Source organism: Schistocerca gregaria, chromosome 5 (genome assembly GCF_023897955.1).
Source record: "Schistocerca gregaria isolate iqSchGreg1 chromosome 5, iqSchGreg1.2, whole genome shotgun sequence".
NCBI classification, from domain to species: Eukaryota; Metazoa; Arthropoda; class Insecta; order Orthoptera; family Acrididae; genus Schistocerca; species Schistocerca gregaria.
In genome coordinates this window covers 503,705,252-503,730,405 of record NC_064924.1, presented here as the reverse complement: position 1 = coordinate 503,730,405, position 25,154 = coordinate 503,705,252, and the positions used below count along the sequence as shown (strand labels likewise).

Genomic DNA, 25,154 nt, shown 5'->3' with positions numbered 1-25,154 from the left:
AAGTAAAATTTAAGACCAGTTAGTAGAAGACTGAATAGAAAAGTTTACATTTCAAATTAATTTGTACTAACCAGAAAATATTTCATAGACACACGTTGGCAATTACCTCGCAAGCGGCTCGCTTGCGGAACAGTGTTTAATATAACAATTATTACCTGTATTATAATACATACTTTCATCCGTGTCAGTTCTCACTATTAATTATGTTACCGTACAATAGTTCTATAAATACGCTTTCCATGGCTGCTACAATTAATGTTCAAGAGGTGCAACGGGTTTCGTTAATTAAATGATTGCGGAAGTGCTATGAAGAGGAGAGATATATTGTCACAAAAATGTTCAGGTGACGTGGAGGTACTAGAGATATGTGGCCTAGAACATAAAACACAAAGGAAAGGAGGAAGGAGAAAGAAAAACGGGCGCCCCGGTATCTCCGGCTACTGCTCATCCTTCTGCCGACGCCCATACATTTTTGCCCGTCATTTGTCTTCGGACTCTTTTATTCGCCACCGCCCTTCCCAGAGACTTCCCCGAGCTGAGCCCTCCCCTCTCCTTCCCTACCCGCAGAGCGGTTTCTTCCGTTACTTTTCTTTTTTTCCCTCCCCTCTTTTTTTTCTTTTTGATGGAAGGGTCTTGGTTCAATTTGCTGATCATCCACTGCGCGTCGCCCCCTCTTGCTCCTCTTCCTCCTCCTCGAAGACTTCTTCGCGTCCTCGCGTGCCTCTCCTTCGAGCCCGACCTCGATAGCGGCGCAGCCTTTTCTTCCAGGTCCTACTCGCGCTGCCTCCTCCCACGCGACGACGCTCGGCGCCCGGATTTTTTCAAAAAGTCCCGGGGGAGACTGCGGAACGTGCAAAGCGCGAGGCGCCGTCAGGACGCTGCGGCGGAGGGGAGTTAGGGAGGGGCGGGGGGGGGGGGGCGGAGGGGGAGGCGCTGTGACGTATTGATAGTGAGGACCAATCAGGACGCGTGCCCGGACTTTTGTGCGGCCCGCCGTCGGAAGAAGCCATATTTCTCCCCACGGCGTCTTGACCGGACCGGCGACGCGGACAAAGAGCGCAGCATCCGCGGCTTCTCGAAGCCGTACGCGGCGCCGGCTGTTTGTCTCGATGCGTCACGGCAACAAGTGATGCGTGACAGCGGCGGGCCGAGAGAAGCCTTACCGCCGATAACGTGGAATTATTTCTGGAACCTCCCCCCCCCCCCCCCCCCCCTCTTAAGCTCATACTGCTTACTGTTAGCCACTTATCACCTACAATCTGAAAATCAATCTGCTGCTCTCATCCCTTTTGCAGCCTAGGTCACTAATGAACGATAGGTTATTGGTAACCGACAAGCATGTACCTCATTCAAATTCCGGAGGAAGAAGTTGAAACGGTACAGTAGTTTCCGCTCTATAAGCAGCAGGTTTCGCTGCTCGCTCGCACCGGGAAATAGAAACAGAGGCGGCTCCGCAGCCAATTTTATTACACGACGCGGCCAGCCGCGGGTGCAACAGAACCTATGTGGACGGGTGGAAAGAGATGTGTCAGGCTTCATAATACGTATTTATATGTGCCGTGTATTATGCATTTTTTGTACCTAAATGCGAATCTGCACATGAACTTTCCTAATCCCCCTCACACCTTTCCGTAAGGCGTGGCCAAATCTTTGTTGGGAAGAAGTTCTGTAGTATAGTAGTGCCAACCTTACTCCTGGGTAGGGGATCAGAGAGACAGCACTGGCACGTAAAAGTCAAAGACTTTCCAGTGTCACAAGATTTGGGGTGGAGAGGTTGGTCACGGCCAAGTGGTACGACCACCCCCTCCACCGGGGCCAAGGAAGACCTCCGGGCCCGCCATATTCTAGGAGGGTTACAGAAGACGAGTGAGTGAGACGTGCCCTCAGTGCGTCTGTCTCAATGTTCACGCATGGAAGAGAGGTATTTGAATATTTGTACTAATTCTTTTATTTAAGGTTCGGATTGTGTAAAGAAATGAATGATTTCGTTAATTTAGGAAATTTGACACCCTGTGTTAATGTATCTGGTCCCCAGTTTGCCCGTTACCCTCTTCACATAGTGGATGTCCTATGTAAAATATTGGGAGACTTTGGTGGTATACATTTGGCCAACGCATTTCCGTCTTACCCGTAGAAATGTCCGTGCATATTAGAATATAATATACCCGAGCTATAAGTTGTAAAATTGTAATATCTATAAACCGAAACAATTGCTGCTATCGTTGTAACGTCGAGTGACAATGTTTAAAATAAATAGGTAATCAACTGTCATCAATCTTTAACATACCTTAAAATCACAAAGAAGTCAAGTTAAAGGAATTTATTTAAAATAAAAGCTATTGAATGCAGGGACCCACACATCAGCGTGTGAGCTCTCCAGCCCCTTGCCTAGTATCGTACAGAAAGGGCACGCTCTTTAGGTAGCGCTCTCAAGCTCCCCTCCCCAGTTATCCGTTGCGCAATTTTGATTCAGGGCTTGACGACATCAACATTCATCTGGCGTCCTTAGGCAAGGAGGTTAGACGGTAAACTTTCAAAGTAACTTACAAAAACAGAAAATCTCGACCAGTTGGTATTAAACTAGAACGCTAATCAAATGGTTCAAATGGCTCTGAGCACTATGGGACTTAACATCTATGGTCATCAGTCCCCTAGATCTTAGAACTACATAAACGTAACTAACCTAAGGACATCACACACATCCATGCCCGAGGCAGGATTCGAACCTGCGACCGTAGCGGTCGCGCGGTTCCAGACTGTAGCGCCTAGAACCCCTCGGCCACCACGGTCGGCCTAGAACGCTAATATTCCCATGAGTGTGGGATATGGTGATTAAAATCGCATCTCTTGTTGTTGTTGTTTTCAGTCGGAAGACTTATTTGATGCAGCTCTCCACGCTACTTTGGCTGTGCAAGACTCTCCATCTCTGGACAACTACTGCAGCCTACATCCAATTGAACCTGTTTATTGTATTCGTCTCATAGTCTCAAAAAAAAAAAAATGGCTCTGAGCACTATGGGACTTAACTGCTGTGGTCATCAGTCCCCTAGAACTTAGAACTACTTAAATCTAACCAACCTAAGGACACCACACATATCCATGCCCGAGGCAGGATTCGAACCTAGTGGTCGCGCGGTTCCAGACTGTAGCGCCTAGAACCGCTCGGGTACTATAGGCCGGCTCTCTTGGTCTCCCTCTACAGTTTTCGCCCCCCACACTTTCCTCTAACACTAAACTGATGATTCCTTGATATCTCAGAATGTGTCCTAACAAGTAATCCTTCCTTTTATTCAAGTTGTGCCTCAAATTTCTTTTCTCTCCAATTCTATTCAGTGTTTCCTTATTACTTACGCGATTTACCCATCTAACCTTCAGCATTTTTCTTTAGTTCCACATTTTGAAGGCTTGTGATCTCCTCTTCTCTGAACTCCTTCTCATCCATGTTTGACTTCCACACAAGGCTACACTCTAGGCGGCCGGCCGGGGTGGCCGAGCGGTTCTAGGCGCTACAGTCTGGAACCGCTCGACCGCTGCGGTTACAGATCCGAATCCTGCCTCGGGCATGGATGTGTGTGATGTCCTTAGGTTAGTTAGGTGTAAGTAGTTCTAAGTTCTAGGGGACTGATGACCTCAGAAGTTAAGTCCCATAGTGCTCAGAGCCATTTTTTACACTCTGGGCAAATACCTTCAGTAAACTCTTCCTAACGCTGAAATTTATATTCGATGTTAATCAATACTCTTTTTCAAGAACGGTTTTCTTGCCTTTGCAAGTCTGCCTTTCAAGATCCTGTCTACTTCGGCCATTTGCTTCTCACATAACAAAATTCATCTACTACTTTTAGTGTCTCATTTCATAATCTAACTCCCTCAACATAGCCTGATTTAATTTGACTATATTTCATTATCCTTATTTTGTTTTTGTTGATCTTGATCTTATGGCCTCTTTTTAAGACACCGTCAATCTTTTTCAACTGTTCTTCCAAGTCACTCGCTGCCTGGCAGAATTACAATGTCATTCGCAAACTTCAAACTCTTTTTTCTTACCGAACGTTAATTGCTTCTCCAAATATTTCTTTGGTTTCCTTTACTGCTTGACGAATGTACGGCTTGAATAACATATCACGGACAGGCTACAACCCTGTCTCACTCCCTTCTCAACCACTCCTTCCCTTTCATACCGTCCGACTCTGATAACTGCCGCTGGTTTCTGTACAAGTTGAGTATAACCTTTTTCTCCCTGTATTTTACCCCTGATAGCTTTAGAATTTCGAAGAGCGTGTTTCAGTCAACACTGTCAAAAGCCTTCTCTAAGTCTACAAATTCTAGAAACATAAGTTTGTCTTTCTTTAATCTATTTTTTAAGATAAGTCGTAGAGTTAGCACTGCCTGGAATGTTCCTACATTTCTCAGGAACCCAAATCGATCTTCTCAGAGTTCGGCTTCTACCAGTTTTTCCATTCTTCTCTAAATAAGTCGTGTTAGTAACTTGCAGTCGTGCCTTATTAGACTGAATGTTCAGTAACATCCTTATGTGACCGTATGTTCAGTAGAGAGTAAAGACATTCCTGTGGATGAAGAATGGTGTTAGAACATTATGATTATCGAGTGTGAAACCAGATTTCAGCCGCGCGGTGTGGCCGCGCGGTTAGAGGCGCTATGCACTGATTGCGCGATTCCTCCCGCCGGAGGTTCGAGTCCTCACTCGGACCTGGGTGTGTGTGTTGTTATTAACCTAAGTTAGTTTAAGTAGTGTGTAAGTCTAGGGACCGATGACCTCAGCAGTTTGGTCTCTTAGGAATTCACAAACATTTTATTTGTCAAACCAGATTTCCTGCTTATCACAAGCAGTCTTCTTAACCAACAGGATACGTAAGCATACATCCTGGTCTGTGCCATTCTTCGAATGTCAATGATTTCCGATAACTGCCATCAGAGGTTCTCCCACAAGGTATATGGGAATGTCGCTACAGTGGGAACAGAGTCGGTGGCAGACCTTCGTTTACCCTGGCACAAGGGATATACAGTGTCAGCACAAAATCTTACCATGATTACAAAAATTTACTCTGACGAAAAGTGCCAGACACAGCTACGTCGGTAATTTCAAATGGTAGGTTCATTTACGAAGTTTCTCTGGATGCAATTCTACACGTACTCTGATAGTCTCTTCTCTCATTCTCTCTGTCTTGTTTGTCACGTGCAGTGTAATTTAGGAGTGCTGCTGTCACAAGGGTGCCCATGCAGGAGAGAACACAGTGTGTTTTGAGGTTTCATAAAACACCGCCGCCTATTACAGATCAGCGACAATTTCTAAGTGCGCCGCGCGGGGTAGCCGCTCGGTGTGAGGCGCCTTGTCACAGTTCGCCCGGCTCCCACAGTTGGAGGTTCCTCCCTCGGGCATGGGTGTGTGTGTGTTGTCCTTAGCGTAAGTTTAAGTTAGATTAATTAGTATGTAAGCTTATGGACCGATGACTTCAGCAGTTTGGTCCCACGAGACATTACCACAAACTTCCATTTTTTTCAAAGTGCTTACGATAAGCGGTAGGTCTGATGTGGATGACGGTACTCGCGATACCGTGCGTACAGATTGCAACGCAGTCTGCTAAAATCGACGCGTGGTGTTTACAGAGAAACAGGCATACTCAGAACACTGTGGTGAAGATTATACACAAACGGCTGCGATTCTAGGCATACATAGTGCAACTGCCGTAGCCTTAGCAGCCAGATGATAGGACAGACGTAATAATTTTTGTAGCAACATTTCTGCGGTATTTCCGCTAAGGAGAAAAATGTATTTATTCTAAAAATTCGTGAAAGAAGTATTTTGCGTGAATTAGATTACCGAACATCTTGCAGAAGCTTGTGCGGGTATCTAGGGGTTCTTACATTTGGATGCCAATGCATTTACTCCAGAACGGTATTTGTGAAGTGGGAAACGCCGTTACGAAATACAGTCGTGTACTGCTGGCTGCCGCCTCTCCAGGCTGCTGGCGATACGAGCGCAGGAGATGCGAGGTAAACAGCACCCCTACAACAAGCGCACCGTCTATGTTGTCAACCACGTTTCCCGTAGACGTCCCAGCAACACATACTGCAAGCTTCACCGCTAGAGGCACGACAGTCGCCACCATTTCTTCCTCCCCAGTCACGTGACCACCGATCTCCGCGGCAGTTTTCTTCTGCCGAGTGGCTATAAATGAAGCAGCCACGCCGGCCAGAGCCAGTTGACACAGAATAGAGAATAGCTCCGGACCAAGCCTCGACCATCCACGGTCCCTCAGCCGGAACTCCCGTCGCCCCAGCATCTTCCTTCTATCAGAATCGATTCCGAGTCTTTGTTCTGACTCCCAAACCTTCAGATGTCAGACACTCAGATCGGTACCAAACGTAGTGTGTCGATAGAGTATCAACCAAATTACCGATTTAGTTCATGCTGTGTGCTGTCGTCAAGTAGAAGATGCGTAAACGGTAACTAAAGTAACAGCATAACTACGGTGTTTGGGGAAACCGTATCTGTGAGCTGTGGATAGGAAGATCGTTGGGAGGCGAGTTGATGCCGGCACGGTAGCTCAGTGTGTTTTGTCAGAGAGTTGTCTGGTCTTCGTAATAAAGAACTGAGTGAAAGGAACAGCAACGAACTTAAACGGATGGTCATGTGACGTCCGCTAGGACCAAATGCAACGAACAAAATAAAAAAAGTTGGTAGAGTATTAGATAGTCATACTATGGGTCCCATTTCAAAGTTAACTATCGCAATTTTTTTTTTTTTTTTTTTTTTTTTTTTTGTAGCTGTTTACGCGTGAAACTATTATATGGGAGAATATTTTTCCGACATGTAAAAGAAAGTTTCGGAGTTTGTATCAGTATCCTTTTGGCAGCCTATCTATACAAATGTACTCTATAGGTTTGCTATTTTCAACTAACGAAGCGAAAGCAGGCTGCCAAAAGAACATTGCTACAGACTCCGAAACGTCCTTTTACATGCCAGGTAAACGTTCTCCCATATGGCAGTTTCACGGGTACTCTATTAAAAAAAACACCGTTAGTGAGTTTTGAACTCGGAACTTATAGTATGATGATCTGACGTTTTACCAACTTTCTTTTTCTGTTGTTGATCTCATTTTGTTCTATATTGTACGTTGAATTTGTTCGGGGCGGACGTCCGGTGACACCCGTTTAGGTCCTTCGTTGATCCGTTCACAAATTTGCCTTTTTTTTCAGAGGGTAGCTAACCCTTGACCGAACACGCTGAGCTACCGCGTCGGCTCAACTGGCTTCCCAACTATCTTCCTATCCACAGCTCGCAGATACAATTTCCCTATACTCCGTAGTTATGGTGTTATTTTTAATTACCGTTCACATATCTTCTACTGGACGACAGCACACAGCACGAACTAAATCAATGTTTTGGTTGACAATCTATCGACACACAACGTTTGGTACCGATCTGAGTGTCTGACATCTGGAGGTTTGGGTGTGAGCCGCGTCCGAGTTCTTCATACTGGCTGCCGACGCCCAGGTTCCGAGTCGTGTCCCGAGTCTTCACTCTGCGCCTTGTCCGAGTTCTCTGCGCTGGGCTCCATGTCAGCAGCAGCCACGGCACATTTGTGTGCAACTCACAGTCGCTCACAGATCACGCCGGACGCGTCCGCGCCCCGTCTGACGAAGTCATCTCTACGCAGCTGTCACGTTACCTCCGACTCGCTACGAGCTTCCGCCTCGCGGAGACCTCTCTTCTAGAAAGTTCTCGAGGCCTGCCGCTCTCCACCGATATGGCGGCACGACGTCGCCCTTGTCAGGAATCTTTCATTGCTATGTCAGTGACTATCGGTGGATTCGAACCAAGCAGTGTTTTCAGATCCGATGATGAGTTTTATTGTACATTTATGTGGGTACGTAAAATTCATTTATTTCTTTCTACCTCGAGCACGTTATTTGTCGTGCCTCTTTCGGTCACGTCTGAATGGAGATTTATATTCTGGTGCAGAAGTCAATAGCAGATTGGAGGTGTACACCAGGCAGGAAATTAAAAATACACAAATATCTCAGAAAAGACTAGAAGTATACTTATTAGCCACTCCTGCAATTTACCAGAATACTTGCTCTGAGTAAAGTAACTTCAGCGTAACTATAATACGTGTACCAAAAAGAGCCAGAATTTATCAGTATATAGACTGCTGATAGTAATTTGTAAAAGTTACACAAATGCTTGTTTAAACTGTTGGATAAAAACTATAGCTGAGGGATAATCAGGACCAAGGTTTCAAAGCCAATATTCCTGAAGATTCGACTGTTATAGAGAAATTAATAGTGTGACTTGATTCTGATGCTTTCGTTGGTAACTGTTCGGTGTTACACACTACTGGCCATTAAAACTGCTACACCAAGAACTAATGCAGATGGTAAACGCGTATTCATTGGACAAATATATTATACTAGAACTGACGTGTGATTACATTTTCACGCAAATTGGGTGTATACTTCCTGAGAAATCAGTACCCAGAACAACCACCTCTGGCCGTAATAACGGCCTTGATACGCCTGGGCATTGAGTCAAACTGACATTTTTTATGGCGTGTACAGGTACAGCTGCCCATGCAGCTTCAACACGATACCACAGTTCATCAAGAGTAGTGACTGGCGTATTGTGACGAGCTAGTTGCTCGGCCACCATTGACTAGACGTTTGCAATTGGTAAGAGACCTGGAGAATGTCCTGGACAGGGCAGCAGTCGAGCATTTTCTGTATCCAGAAAGGCACGTACAGGACCTGCAACATTCGGTCGTGCATTATCGTGCTGAAATGTAGGGTTTCGCAGGGATCGAATCAAGGGTAGATCCACGGGTCGTAACAGATCTGAAATGTAAAGTCCACAGTTAAAAGTGCCGTCAATGCGAACAAGAGTTGACCGAGACGTGTAACCAATGGCACCCCATACCATCACGCCAGATGATACGCCAGTATGGCGATGACGAATACACGCTTCCAATGTGAGTACACCGCGATGTCGCGAAACACGGATGCGACCATCATGATGCTGTAAACAGAACCTGGATTCATCCGAAAAAACTACGTTTAGCCATTCGTGCACCTAGGTTTGTCATTGAGTACACCATCGCAGGCGCTCCTGTCTGTGATGCAGCGTCAAGGGTAACCGCAGCCATGGTCTCCGAGCTGATAGTCCATGCTGCTCCAAAACGTCGTCGAACTGTTCGTGCAGATGGTTGTTGTCTTGCAAACGTCCCCATCTGTTGACTCAGGGATCGAGACGTGGCTACACGATCCGTTATAGCCATGCGGATAAGATGCCTGTCATCTCGAATGCTAGTGATACGAGGCCGTTGGGATCCAGCACGGCGTTCCGTTTCACCCTCCTAAACCCACCGATTCCATACTCTGCTAACAGTTATTGGATCTCGACCAACGCGAGCAGCAATGTCACGATACGATAAACCGCAATCGCGATAGGCTACAATCAGACCTATATCATAGTCGGAAATGTGATGGTATGCATTTATCCTCCTTACACGAGGCATCACAACAACGTTTCACCAGGCAACACCGGTCACCTGCTGCTTCTGTAAGAAAAATCGGTTGGAAACTTTCCTCATGTCAACACGTTGTAGGTGTCGCCACCAGCACCAACCTTGTATGAATGGTCTGAAAAGCTAACCATTTGCATATCACAGCATCTTCTTTCGGTCGGTTAAATTTCTCGTCTGTAGCACGTCATCTTCGTGGTGTAGCAATCTTAATGGCCAGTAGTGTAGCCAGCCACCACGTACAGCGCTAGTTGTAGGTAAACACAAATGGCAACTCATTTGGAAAGCTGATCTCATGAAGAACTCCGATCAGTTATTCGATTTCTGTGGGTGAAACACGTAATCGCGGCTGAAATTCATCAGCAGCAGGTGGAGGTGTACGGAGAGATTATAATGTCTCGACAGAAAGTCGCAAAAGGGCATCTCAAGTTTGCGGCCGGTAGAGAAAACTGGGATCGCAGTGGTCGACCCGGACGGATTTGAAAACAGCTCACGTGGACGAACTGATTCCGGACAGCAGTTCAGTCACGTCACGGCATATCACGGTAGAATTGTTGTTGTCGTTCGGAAGCGTGGCCAACCAACACGAGAAGAAGCCACATGGGGGTAAGTTTGCAGCTTTTGTAATCATACAGCAAAGCAGACCAACACGCTGTTAAAGCACTTTCTCTGGGACATCATCGATTACCCTCCCTACAGCCAGCACATTGCTCCAAGCGACTATCAACCTTTCTTCACTTGAGGGAGGACCAACGATTTACATCAGACCAGGAGGAAAACACTTTGTGACAACATTGACGAACCCACAAGGACAGGATTTTCACCAGAGGGCACATTCTAACTCATTCTACGAAGCGACAAGTTCTCGGAACTTCACTCGAGGTATGTAGCATCAGATGTCTATGCAAGCGTCACTCAATTGCTGTAAATTACAGGACAATGGTTTGTGTGCCGGAACTGGTGCCCGATAACTTCCGTGATGTATTCCATCTGGTCCGGTCCTAGCGGATTTGGTGGGCAAAACATCAGCTTGAGTTCACTGTACGCTCCTCGAATGACTGTAGTACGATTCTGGCCTTGTGACACAACTGCTGGAGGACGTTCTCGCAATCAGGGGAAACATCAAGCACGGAAGGATGTAAGTGGTTCTCAGTAAGGGTCACACAGTCCACAGCTGTTACGGTGTCTTATACTACTGCCACAGGTTCCCTGGCAGCCCACATGAATCTCCCCTAAAGTATAACAGTGCCCCTTCGGTCCGTATCCGTGAAACGGAACATGTTTTGGGCTCCCACTCGCCTAGATGACGGCATATCCAACACGACCGACAATCAGGCGTGATTCATCCGACCAGCTGACACGTTTCCATTCATCCACAGTCCATTCTCCAAGATTCTGTGCCCAATGCAGTCGCAATTGGTAGTGTCGTTGGGTCAACATGAGCACACGTAGGGTTTGTCTGCTCCGGATCCCCATGTTCAACAGTGTGTGCTGAACTTTGTGTTCCGAAACACCAGCGCCGTCGGAAGCACTGACTCTGTCGGCAGACCTGCCACAGATCCCGCCAGTCCTACTTTACACAGTGGGCAAGTTTCCGACGCTGACATCGTGTGACGAGGCATGGACGTCCGACATCTACTAGTGGTTTCATTGTCCTTCAACAACTTTTAATAACAGCTACTCACTACAGTAGCAGGCGAACAGTGAACTAGCTTCGCCGTTTGCGATATGTTCATCTGCAGGGGCCAGGCCATAAGAATGTGCCATCTGTCAAAGCAGCTTATTTCACTGGATTTCCGCATTAGGGACCCATGTCGCGGCTGGAATGTTTTCCCATTAGCCTCTGCTCCACTTGAATACTTCCTAGACAGCGTCATGTGTTTGCGGTGTCACAAGGTGACATCCACTCTTTTAGTGTGCAGGAGTTATAATGTGTGTGCATAAACCGACTACCACATGGCTAGAAGCTCTCTTTTAAACTACTGGCTATTAAAATTGCTACACCATAGGAAGAAGATGCTGTGATATGCAAATGATTAGCTTTTCAGAGCATTCACACAAGGTTGGCGCCGGCGGCGACACCTACAATGTGCTGACATGAGGAAAGTTTCCAACCGATTTCTCATAAACAAACAGCAGTTGACCGGCGCTGCCTGGTGAAACGTTGTTGTGATGCCTCGTGTAAAAAGGAGAAATGCGTACCATCACGATTCTGCCTATGATAAATGTCGGATTGTAGCCTATCGAGATTTAGGTTTATCATATCGCGACACTGCTGCTCGGGTTGGTCGAGATCCAATGACTGTTACCAGAATATGGAATCGGTGGGTTCAGGAGGCTAATGCAGAACGCCGTGCTGGATCCCAAAGCCCTCGTATCACTAGCAGTCGAGATGACAGGCATCTTACCGGCATGGCTGTAACGGTTCGTGCAGCCACGTCTCGATCCCTGACTCAACCGATGGGGACTTTTGCTAGACAACAACCATCTGCACGAACAGTTCGACGATGTTTGCAGCAGCATGGACTATCAGCTCGGAGACCATGGCTGCGGTTACCCTTGACGCTGCATCACAGACAGGAGCGCCTGCGAAGGTGTACTCAACGACGAACTGGGTGCTCGAATGGTAAAACGTCAATTTTTCGGATGAATCTAGGTTCTGTTTACAGCATCATGACTGTCGCATCCGTGTTTGGCGACATCGCGGTGAACGCACATTGGAAGCATGTATTCGTCATCGCCATACTGGCGTATCAGCCGACGTGATGGTATGGGATGCTATTGGTTACACGTCTCTGTCACCTCTTGTTCGTATTGACGGCAATGTGAACATTGGACGTTACATTTCAGATGTGTTTCGACCCGTGGCTCTACCCTTCATTCGATTCATGCGAAACCTTACATTTCAGCAGGATAACATACGACCGCATGTTGCAAGTCCTGTACGGGTCTTTCTGGATACAGAAAATGTTCGACTGCTGACCTGACCAGCACGTTATTCAGATTTCTCACTAACTGAAAACGTCTGGCCGAGCAGCTGGCTTGTCACAATACGCCAGTCACTACTATTGATGAACTGTGGTATCGTGTTGAAGCTCCAAGGCCAGCTGCACCTGTACACGCCATCCAAGCTCTGTTTGACTCAATGCCAAGGCCTATCAAGGCCGTTATTACGGCCAGAAGTGGTTGTTCTGGGTACTGATTGCTCAGGATCTATGCATCCAAATTGCGTGAAAATGTAATCACATGTCACTTCTAGTATAATATATTTGTCCAATGAATAACCGTTCATCATCTGCATCCTTCTTGGTGTAGCAATTTTAATGGCCAGTAGCGTATAATGATATATATGGACCACGATGTATACGTAAATGAATGAATCTTATCATGTCCTGTATTGGGTGTGGAACACGCCCCAAAGATCTCGTGAGAGAATGCGGAAGTTTGAGGTGAGCTGGGCTTGAGACACTCACCTGTTCTGGAACCAGACCTGGACGACGCGCATGTCGAGGCCGGTGTCCTGGCTGAGCTGCTCGCGCACGTGCCTCGCCGGCTTGGGGCTGTTGTTGTACGCCAGCTTCAGCGTCTCCAGCTGCTTCGCCGTGATCGTCGTTCGCGGCCGCTTGTTCGGCTGGTCCCCGTCCAGGCACGCACCGTCTGCAACAGACACCCAACCATCACACCACCTGGACCGTCATTACCGAACCGGTTGCTGGTACCAACATTTTAGGGTGCTGCTATGTGGTAATTCAGGTTTCCTTGGCATAATTTTCTCAGCTTATTGTGGTGGCGCACTGTCACAGCGTTTCGACCAATTTCCTAATCGTCATCTTCAGGCGACGTCTTAGGATGGCGAGCAGGAAACTCGTCGAAACGTTGGGACAGCACGAAGCCACGACTCGTCTTATAATCCGAGTAGATCAAGAGTGTTTATAATCAGTTTTAATTACCATCTTGATAAAGAAAGACATAATTTTTCATTAGTTCGCAGGTTCCTCTGCAGTCCTAGTAAAACCTGAAATCACCCGCCACACTACCGCAGCAATCACGCTAGCGGGAAAAACACTGCAGAAATCCAATTCAGAGGTGATGGAAGTGTGCAGCAGCGATGTTCCATCGTGTGACACATTGGGTAGGTTCTGCAGCCGCTTTCAGTGTGACTACGAAGTCTGAATGACGAAAATCGTAGTGACAGAGAGCATATATCTGTGCAGAAAAGTGAGTCACAAGACAAAAGGAGGTCTTGGTGGCGGAAGATCTGTCTGTCACCATCGAGTGGTAGTGCAAAAGTAAAAACCAGTCATGTTTCCAGCGTCTTGTACGACGTTCTGTACATGTCGAAGATATTCGCGAGCTGGGTTTCACGACTACTCACACACTTTCAAAAAACCAGCCGGACCGAGACAGCAATGGAAATGTTGCAGTGTTCGACCAATCCAGATAACTTTTGTAGCCACCTTATCATCACGGTCGAGAGCTAAGCGTAGCACATGGACTCTGAGTGAAAGGAGCAAAACAAGCAGTGAAAACATTCGGTTTCATAACCGTAAAAAAAAAAAAAAAATGGCGAAGACCCTACCTTCATCGGGATAGGTGGTGATTCTGAGAGTTTTCTTGGCACTGACATGATGTGGTGGTAATACACTAGCTCGTAAGTGGCAAACGATCACTGGGGCTTACAACTGAAATCTCCTGGCGAGTGTATAGGAGGCTGTCAAGGTGAACCGTCGCCGGAAGCTGTCCAAGGGTGTTCACCGAGAAACCTCAGACTATTTTGCGCAGGGCATTATCATACATGCTGCTTCTTTGGGATGTCGAAGTTTGCTTCACCTCCCCTGTTCCACCCCTCCCCTGTCTTCCCTTAATGCTTCTCGGATGAACGAACCATTGCGTTCAAGCGTTTATAGTTGGACGAAGATACCTTCAAGATGAAACGCTTCCCGAGAAAAAAAAAACTCCATCTCTTTGGTCTACGTCAAGTGATTCGGCGTTTGAAAAATGTGTGGTATTAAATGGTGAATATGTAGAGAAACACTAATAACACCATTAAATTTGGTGTTTTTTCCCCTTTAAGGTGATAATGAAACCGCTGTGATTGCCCGCTTCTACACTGCAACAGATGATTAGTAAGGCAACAGTAACAATGGAAAACGAAGAGAGAAGTGGCCCAATTAGAAATGACGTAGACGTGTGAGCAGTCTTTCTCCCCTGTTGTCCAATAGGGGCGTTATAGAACCAGTGACGGTAATAAAAGAATGGTTCAGGAGCAGAAGTTTTAAAACTCACGGTGAAGGGATATCAATGATAGGATTTGCTTATGATTTTCGTGTCCTCAGCGAAAGTGAGGAAGAATTGTAAGATTTGTTGGACAAAAAATACAGGCTGTAAAGGGCATTATATGCATAGAGAATGAAGGGGAGAAACTCGATGTAATGAGGAGTAGCAAAAATAAGTTAAGCGATAAACTTAACCCAAAAATGAGGATACGAAGTAGATGAAGGACTTTGTCTACCTCGAAAGCAAAATAACGCGTTGGTGACGAAGAGCATTGAAGAAGTAGACTACCATAGGCAAAGAGTACATTCCGCGCTAAAAGAATTGCATGGAAGAGGATCATGCACCGGGTGGAAGCTGGGAAGGAAGACAAGTAAAAAGTGTTGTGTGACTGGGGCCTCCTGTCGGGTAGACCATTCGACGGATGCAAGTCTTTCGATTTAACGGGACTTCGGCGACTTGCACGTCGATGGGGTTGAAATGTTGATAAAGACAAAACAAAACCGAGTACCTGAGCGGAGAAAATCTCCAACCTAGCCAGGAATCGAACCCGGGCAATTGGGGGTGACGTTCAGTCGCGCTGACCACTCAGCTACCGGGGGCGGACAGAAGACAAGTGAAGCATCTGAGATGTCCTTCTAGAGAATGCTGAAAATTAAGTGGACTGATAAGATACTAAATGAGAATGTTCTCTGTAGAATCGGAGGCGAAAGGAATCTCTGCAAAACGCAGATTACAAAAAGGGACAGCACGAGAAAACGTGTAGAGACACTAGGCAATACCATCCAACATACTGGAGGACAAAAACTGTACAACACAGAGAATTAAATGACTCCAATGAACAACTGTGGATATCTGGTATAAGTGCTTCTCCGGGGACGAAGAGACTGGCACAGGAGAGGGAGCCATGGCGCGTCCTATCATCGTATCAAACAAGATATGGCGACCGCCGTCACCCGCTCCCCCGCCCTCCCCCATCCCCCCCCCCCCCATTACTTTGAACCTAATCACTGTGACTCTTTTTCACGTGTGACCATAGTACACGCTGATCTAATAATCCTCTTCTGTACTTAGCGTTGTGTCGAAAGTGGATCTATGTGGTGTAGTTAACTGTAACGAGTGGCCGGCCGCTGTGGCCGAGAGGTTCTGGGCGCTTCAGTCAGGAACTGCGCGATTGCTACAGTCGCAGGTTCGAATCCTGCCTCGGGCATGGATGTGTGTGATGTCCTTAGGTTAGTTAGGTTTAAGTAGTTCAAGTTCTAGGGGATTGATGACCTCAGTTGTTAAGTCCCATAGTGCTCAGAGCCATATGTACCATTTTGTAATGAGTGCTTGTGTGGAATATAGCTATGTTGGTGTTACTGCGACTGATTATGGAAATCATTTTCTTCGTGTGGAGTACCACAGTGGTATATTTGTTAAAAGGTATTTTGAAGTTCTCCTCCTCGGCAGTTTTTGACGAGTATTCTCTGTATATCTCGCACGACTGGCCAATTTCGGCCTTAAGGCCATTTTCAAGGGCAGCAGGCGTCGATGTGTTGTACAATTATCCTGTTACTAAACGGCGGATGCAGCCGCTTGCATGTTCTGTGCTCGCTCTCGGACCGGCTATAATCGCCGTTTAGTAGCAAGATAACTTTATAATACACCGACGCCTGCTGCCCTTGAAAATGGCCTGTGAGGCCGAAATTGTTCAGTCGTACGATATATAATAATGAGAAGACTTGTCAAAAAGAGCCGTTGTGGAAAACTACAAAAAGTCTTTCAAGATCGTGGAAATGAAGGGAGGGGAGTGGGTGAAACACAGAACCAGCACTTACACCGTTTCTCTACGTTTACCAACCAGCCTCTAGACTCATGTTCCTCACCATCAACAGTGCCACGTGGTGTTTTACCATCACACACTACTGAACGATTTTGGAACCAAATCCTGGCACTAGCGCACAGTTCGGATACAAAAATGCATAATCTATTACTTCTCCACTTCCCAGATAAGCGGGGCCGGCCGCGGTGGTCGTGCGGTTCTAGGCGCTCCAGTCCGGAGCCGCGCTGCTGCTACGGTCGCGGGTTCGAATCCTGCCTCGGGCATGGATGTGTGTGATGTCCTTAGACTAGTTAGGTTTAAGTAGTTCTAAGTTCTAGGGGACTGATGACCACAGCAGTTGAGTCCCATAGTTCTCAGAGCCATTTGAACCATTTTGAACCAGATAAGTGGAGGTTAAAAAAAATTCTTGTGTCATCATGAATAGAACCAGCTACAGGGTGGGGGGGGGGGGGGGCAGCTGGCACTAGTAATAACCGAAGACACAGGAAATGATTTACTATCGAATGATTTGTTAGGACAAGGCATATTGAGCTTTAGAGAAGACATTGTAAATTAACAACAGTGTCAAAATTCATCTCAAGAAACTGCCCTGAAACGCTTTGTTGACAATCGGACTTAGGATACTGGTGTACAACTTCATCGCCTGTGACAACAATCATCTCAGTCACGTCCATATAATGATCGACTGGAGTCTCCGAAACAGATGATGATCTTTATCCCTGGCTGACTGAACAGCCCGGTGCAAGCTTTTTTTTTCTTATTGACGACATTTTGGCGGCTTGTATGTCAGGTCAGGTGCCCTTGTGTTGCCTCGTCAAAATTCATTCGATGTTTTTGTTGTTGATGGTGATGAGAGATACTATAAGAGAATACCCGAGGCCAGCACGTAACCTACTGCTTTCGAATACCAAGGTAATCAACGTCCCCGTCTGACCCACTTACGATCATCAACAATGTTACATCCCCTCATTCCATGAGACGCTACGGAGAAATCTGAAATTCAGTCCAGCATGTTGGCACGAGCTCTGGTAATCAGGAACCTCGCGCTGCCACCAGTTTCCCTTTCGCAGGCCTAATACTAGCGATGGGAATTTCTCCAGCGACGAGGATTCGAAACAGGTACCTCTGAGTCGAAGCTACTGAACCAGCGTAAATTAGTGACCTCGGCTACAGAGACGAGTCGGACTCCACGGGTACAGTGGATTTCGCAGCGAACCTCGAGATTCGAGTAAGTAACAGAATCTCTATCTGCCATTACCAGTCGATGGAATTTTCCATTGCCCCCTCATAAGTAAAAAGGACGGCCAAGCTACGATTTTTTTCCTATAAAGTGATAACGATAGGGAATATCGGCATAGAGAACAACAAACTTCGATTTTCTTTGTCAGTAGGTAGCTAGAAGGAACCAGCTTACACCAGCTGCCAATAAACACGGAATTGCCCGTTGGTCTTTTACCTCTGGTAACTGTAGACAAAGGTTATCAGTTAGTGTTCTCAGGGAAGGAAAGACGACGGTGTGTTCGGTGGAAATGCTGGAAATAGGTGGATTTTAATTTTGGATTGTTTGGGGAAGGAGGCCAAACAGCGAAATCATCGGTCTCATCGGGTTAGGGAAGGATGGGGAAGGAAGTCGGCCGTGCCCTTTCAGAGGAACCATCCCGGCATTTGCCTAAAGCGATTTAGGGAAATCACGGAAAACCTAAATCAGGATGGCAGGACGCGAGATTGAACAGTCGTCCTCCCGAATGCGAGCCCAGTGTGCTAACCACTGCGCCACCTCGTTCGGTCTAGAGGTGGGTACACGTGGAACCTGTGGAGGAGCGGGTGCAGGGTGTAGTGGCAAGACGATGATGATGCCGGCGGGATTCTGGCAAAGTACTGTACTTCTGTTGTAAGTCTCAGAGTTAGAAAGAATTATGCACATATCGGCAGAAACTATTAAACTATTGACATTACCTTGGTGGCTAAAGATTTGGTTTAGTTAAATTATTAAATTTCAGCGATCTGGGGTGTCTCTAAAAAATGGCTCTGAGCACTATGGGACTTAACTTCTGAGGTCATCAGTCCCCTAGAACTTAGAACTACTTAAACCTAACTAACCTAAGAACATCACGCACATCCATGCCCGAGGTAGGATTCGAACCTGCGACCGTAGTGGTCGCGCGATTCCAGACTGTAGCGCGTAGAAGCGCTCGGCCACCCCGGCCGTCTAGGGTGTCTCTTTTTCAGTTCTTAGTGTCATCTCATTTTCTTGTACACAATTACACTCATTACAGCGGGATTTGGCGCATATTGTGGAACACACAGCCCACCAGTTATTTTGTGAAACATTCCTATCCGTTAGCTGTGCTCCTTTGGCGGCCGACACAGTGGTTAGTTTCCACGAGAAGAAATACGGGACGATTCCACTTGTCGCTGCTTGTTGGGATGTGGGCAGAAAAAGGGCAAGTCTGGAGCAGCAGATATGGCACTGAGTCACGACCGACACAAATTAGGTTCGTCTCGTAATCCCACAAAGAAGCAGTTCTCTGCTGAAACGATCAGCTGCTGAACGGTACTGTAGCAGGTAAGTACGAGGTTTCGCTGAAGACTGTTGCATTGTCGAGATTTTGTAACCTTTGGTTATTCAGCTCTTTTTTTAGTTATGTATTTGTGGGTATTCACTGCCTCCAGATGCTTAACAAACGTAAACATGGTCCGTAGTAGGCTGTAATGGTTTGGTTATTCATTTCTGTTTGCACGGAACTGCATATCGAACTTTCCAACATGAAATTACTCAGTAATGTGACGCCGACGACAATGTGTTCCTTACTAAACCACTTAGCAAACTTGTCAGACCGTGCTTCCTAACCTTGTCAGTAGTATTTATATTCTCTGTAATACTCTGTATTACAAACAGCTAAAGCAGCGGCGCTATCAGCAGTACTCACATTACGTGATAAGGCTCCCATCTAGAAGTGAAGCCACGGCTCCCGGCAAACTTTTCATGAATTGCACCAGCAATGAAAACTCTTTTCTAGTTCGATGGAGCGTTCGCTATATAGGACGAAGTTGTTTCGACTGACTGAATCCTCACACGGTACAAGAATAATGTACCTGTACTTGTACCAGGCCAGTTGAAAACTTTACAAACGTGTTCCAGTTTCTGAAACTACTCGACCTGGCTAAGGCTCTAGGAGCCTGCATGCATGGTACCTATCTGTTGGAAGAATACACGATAAATTTGCCATGCTGCATCCTTAACTTGTAACTAATGTTTCTGCATATTGTACATGACTGTAAATAGAGGTTTTATTGTTTTCGCTTGTGCCAGTATGCCGGAATATGAAAATGAAAGAGACATATCAGTCCGGTAACAGCATATGCTCTACACCTCTCGTGACTTCGGAGAGCCACCAGATTTGCCCATTCCATTCCAACTTAATCATTTATCGCCTTCGCTCAGGGTGATCCACCGATCCATCAAGTCAGCAGCGTACAGTATGATTACTAGGTACTAACTTCTGCACCCTCTCCTACGTTTGCTGCCAGCTCTTAGTGATTAAAAGTCTTCCACTTCTGGCTTTCGAATCACCTAACTAGGTTGGAGCGGGACAATCACGTCGGCACACAGCATTCTCGGTCACAAAGACTGATAAATGACAAATAATAATAATAATAAAAGTAATAGCCGGCCGCTGTGGACGAGCGGTTCTAGGCGCTTCAGTCCGGAATCACGCTACTGCTACGGTCGCAGGTTGGAATCCTGTCTCGGGCATGGATGTGTGTGATGTCCTTAGGTTAGTTAGGTTTAAGTAGTTCTAAGTCTAGGGGACTGATGACGTCAGATGTTACGTCCCATAGTGCCTAGAGCCATTTGAACCATCTGAATAATATTACTAATAATAAATTCTGTATGAAGTTGCTACTCTACCATTGGGCCCCACCCAACATTGTGGATAGGGGCGGACCAAAACTACAAAGAAAACCCAAGACGTGCCTTCAGCGCAAACCAACGACATGTAAGTCAGCGTCTGTTCAAGCAGTGGGAGCAATTGATTTATCGGCTCTAGGAACTGGCAGTCCCTGCTTCTAAGTAAGAAATGGAAACATTGAAAAAACAGTCACAAGCTGTCATGTTTCGTGAGGCTCAAGACAGAATTACCCAGCTGGTATCCAATCCGCTCGTCGGCAGACGGTAACCTGGCATTCTGATTCTGGGGGACACGGGAAACCGCGAATACAGAGAAAATCGTAGTTCCCCTAACAACTTCACCCATACAGCGGCACTTTCAATATGAACACAATTAATCAATATGGAAAATCACACACACTAATGTTATGGTTAGATCAACAAAAATTTCTGGTATCGGTACTAGTTGTCCAAGAAACACGATTTACCAACGAAGACCCTGTAGACTACGCCAACTGTTATATCTTCAAGAGTGAAACAGGAAAATGGGCCTCTAACGGCACTAAGTTTCTAGGCATGTCCAAGATGGAACACAAAAATATAGTCAACTCAATCTGAGAAGTCTTTCCCATAAACGACCACCTCATAACCAATAATAAGTACTTACTGTCCAATCTCCATTCACCCTCTAACACAGACAAATGAAAAGACCCACAAAACATCGATATGATTCTGCTGAGTGACTTCAATCCACAAATCGACGAAGAAATAGACCACCAAAACACCTATAACCCAATATCCAGCCCGCAGATTCTTGAACAAAAATGGCGCAAGATTCACAGAACTACGCCAACAAAATAATTTGAAACTCTTGTCAGCGTCTTTGAGAAACGTTCCACGGAAACAAGACTTGGAGCTCCCCCATGCAATAAACTAGTGAATATATGATCTATCATGTAACCATGTCCTACCCTCTACACAAAGAATTCACGACTTCCATATCCGCACAGCGGTAAACATCGACTCCGATCCCTATTTAACGAGAATGAAAGTGAAATTTACCCAAAAAAATACCCCATAAAAATCATACTTACAAAAATTCGACTCAAGCAATATCGGAGAAACCAGCCTCAAAGAACAATGGAAAAAGTGCTTGACAATTCCTGGGAAAAATTCCTCACCAAAATCACACAAATGGCCAAACAATTAATCCCATTGAAATAGAACTTCAGAACTGGACTCCATCGAAGGAAATTATCGCATCTACAACACGCGACGTTTCTTTAAAACTTTCGCATGAATAATTCGAGGAGATAACCCTCAAAATTTATGTATTAGGAAAAAAAAAGGAAAAGTTACGTTGATCAATCGGGAGAACTTTTGGGAGCGGGCACGATATTTTTCTGAACTCAGATGCTCCGAATCCTACTCGGGAATTCCCAACGAAATCACTTACAACCAAATCGAATCTCTACCTCCCTCACAAGAAGAGATTCACAGGCAAATCCTTAAACCAAAAAAAAACAGAGCTTCGGCAGAAGATGCTATCACTGCAAAATTGCTGAAAAATCTTGGATCAAATCCTCTCAGAGAACTTACACAATTAGGCGAAGACTGGAAATGCGCCCACAAAAAAGGTGACAACACGAAATTAAATAATTATCGAGGAATTTCCCCTCTACAAGTTACATCAGCTTGCCTCCTCCAAAGAGGTCAGCATCAACTCGATCACATAAGTGGCCAATACGAAACCGTCTTCCACACTGGTCAAGAACGGATATTAAATTTAAAAATAAAATTAAAATACAAAGCGCTCAGGAACTACCCAGTCCTACGTTCCTTTGTGGACTTAAAGAAGGCTTATGATTGCGTCGATCGGCAGACCTTTTTTTATCATCCTCAAAGAACAAGGACTCAACCCGAAAATCCGCAGTTTCATAGCTCACCAACTTAACCCCTGAAGTAAAATTCATGAGTGAAGTATGCGAACTTTCTTTATCAAAACCAGTGTTCGCCAGGACCGTTCCTTCTTACTCTTTTTAATTTCGTTTTGGAGAAAGTCATCCAATAGAGGGAAGAGGAACTTAAAAAATAAAACCTTTGGAAATCCATACTACTTGGAAGACCTAAAAATGACATCCAGATTCTAGTCTGGCTTCTGAGGATAATCTGCGATACTAGCAGACGACGAGAATGCAGCAGTTAAACATATAAAGAATCTCAAGGGCTGCGCTGAAAGAGCTGACCTCCAATTATCTTTCGTTCTGCTCATAACATCCTACTCCAACATTGATCACAAAACATGAATAAATCGAGAGAGTTCCGTACTTCAAGTATTTAGGCGAAATCATTGAATCTACAGGGGGGAAGACAAAATGGCAAAGAAAATTCGGCTGCAAAAACTTAGGAGTGCTTACTGTAAAATCTATAACAAAAATGTACGTACATACCGGCGAAAATCAGGCACTACAAATAGTTATGAAGCCTGACGTCGTGTATGCTAACGAAACTCTTGCAATCCACAGAAAAGGTGACCTGGAAGACAACCTAAAAGAAGAACGCAAAATTCTAAGAAGAGAAGATGTATGCATACTATAATCCCGAAAAACAACCGAGAAACTACTGCGTCTCGCAGTAGATATCAGAAAAAGAAAAGTGAAATTTTATGTGAATATCCACAGACTCCCAACAACAAGGCTCACTTACAAAGTTGCGGCGTACATAGAACAGCTCACAATGAATCATGGATCCAGCAGGTCAAAAAGGATTTAGAAAAGGATTGTCTGAGCTGATCAGATATTTTCAGCAGGAACCTATACAGGCCAAAAATATCACTATTTGGTAATAAGTGCCAGAGAATGAAATCGCCACCAAACAAGGATCAAAGTGGACTAAATAGAATCCACGGAGAAAATGATCCAATCTATCTCGTATTCAGTTACTTCTCGGAAATAATCTGGAATACAAAAATAAAACAGCGCAATGACGACATCAATCATGAATAGAAGAAATAACAATGACAGTAGGCCTATAGTGCAATAAATTGTCTAGCATTTTCTGGCATGCTTTCTGAATACACACCAGATGTAGAGGTAAAGCGGAAACGGAGCATGTTTAAGGATATCTAATACCTTACATTTGTAAATAAAAAAAATAAAAAACTATGTTACAACTTTTTAATTAACAAAACCAGGTCGAATAGAAAATAGAAAAAAGGTTAAGTATCGAGAGAAATGCATCAAGAGATATACTTAGGAAAATAGACCATAAAGGAAACCTACAATCAAAGACAGTTATATAAAGATCTGAGATTGGAACATCACAGTATGATAGTGAAACTAAAGTCCTTATAGTTGAATGAATGTCTGGCAGTGAATAAAAAGATAGACAGATTAGATATACTGGAAAGGAGAAACGTAAAAAATAACTTCGCATTTAGTCAGAACATTGAAAATATAGGAGAAACAATGACTTACGATATTAGATCATGATTGACAAAGGGTAGAGAGTAGTCTACAGCGAAGACACCCAGCCAACCGAGGTGAGAGAGTACCGACTGATTTGGAAAGCACCGTCCGGTGTGACCGAGCGATTCTAGGCCCTTCAGTGTGGAACCGCGCGACCGCTACGGTCGCAGGTTCGAATCCTGCCTTGGACATGGATGTCCTTAGGTTAGTTAGATCTAAGTAGTTCCAAGTTCTAGTGGACTGATGACCTCAGACGTTAAGTTCCATAGTGCTCAGAGCCGTTTGGCCCATTTGATTTAGAAAGCAACCAAACAAGGTAACTGAAAAAGGCAGATAGAGAAATTCTCAGAACAAAAGTATTCAAGATGAAAGGATTCCGTGATAGACAGCATGAGAAGTCTGGCGGAAAGGGGTTCAAGCGCAGGAAAAGGACAGTGAGAAAATGAAAGAATTATGAAGCAGAAGAAGGGAAGAAAAAGGGATGAAAAATAAAAATGGTATTGTCCTTATAAGGTGCCAAATAAAATAATAATAATAATAATACCAACAACAATAACATATTCAGAGTTTTTGCAAAAGATAACAATAACAACAACAAAATAACAGACAGATCTGTGTCAATAAGATGTATGAATTCACAGCACCAAAGCAGCCTGCGATTCTGCCTGGTCATCCCAAAATTGCCATAGTATCGTGAGATAAAAATTTCTACCGCGCTTTCAAATTCTGATTACATTTTTACTGCACATGTGTGTTAAGAGTTCGAACCGAGACGGTGCCTACATAGGCCGCCGCCAATGGTGCAGCCAGTGGTTTGGGGGGGGGGGGGGGGGGGGGATGACTACCTGAGTTTTGCTACTGTTCGATTTCCCATCTTTTGCCTACGAGAAGCATTTCACTCAGCTCCCGACTGTAAACGCACTTTGTTGTCAGAATGTCATTTCGTCCAAGTAGAATAATAAACAAACTTATGCAACTCAAAGAAGATCCTTCAACTCTACAGGGCTCCTTCATGTCCAACAGTGCAGTTCTTGCTACTGCTTCGCTACATTATTGTAAGACCTTAAAGGACAGCAAGCAGTTATCCTGAAGCATCTATATATATCACTAGATTATAAAATCCCCTGTTGCATTTTTCTTTCTGTTTGTAAGGCCAA

The 25,154-nt window shown here is 45.2% G+C and overlaps 1 protein-coding gene across 3 annotated transcripts in view; it reads right to left on the bottom strand.

Moving 5' to 3' along the window:
* LOC126273023 (LIM/homeobox protein Lhx3) overlaps nucleotides 1–25,154 on the bottom strand; it is a 695,247-nt gene that overhangs the window by 92,086 nt on the left and 578,007 nt on the right. For all 3 annotated transcript variants that reach the window (XM_049976403.1, XM_049976402.1, XM_049976401.1), the window contains exon 4: nucleotides 13,013–13,196. In XM_049976403.1, coding sequence (XP_049832360.1) covers nucleotides 13,013–13,196 — 184 coding nt within the window. The remainder of the gene's footprint in view (nucleotides 1–13,012; nucleotides 13,197–25,154) is intronic.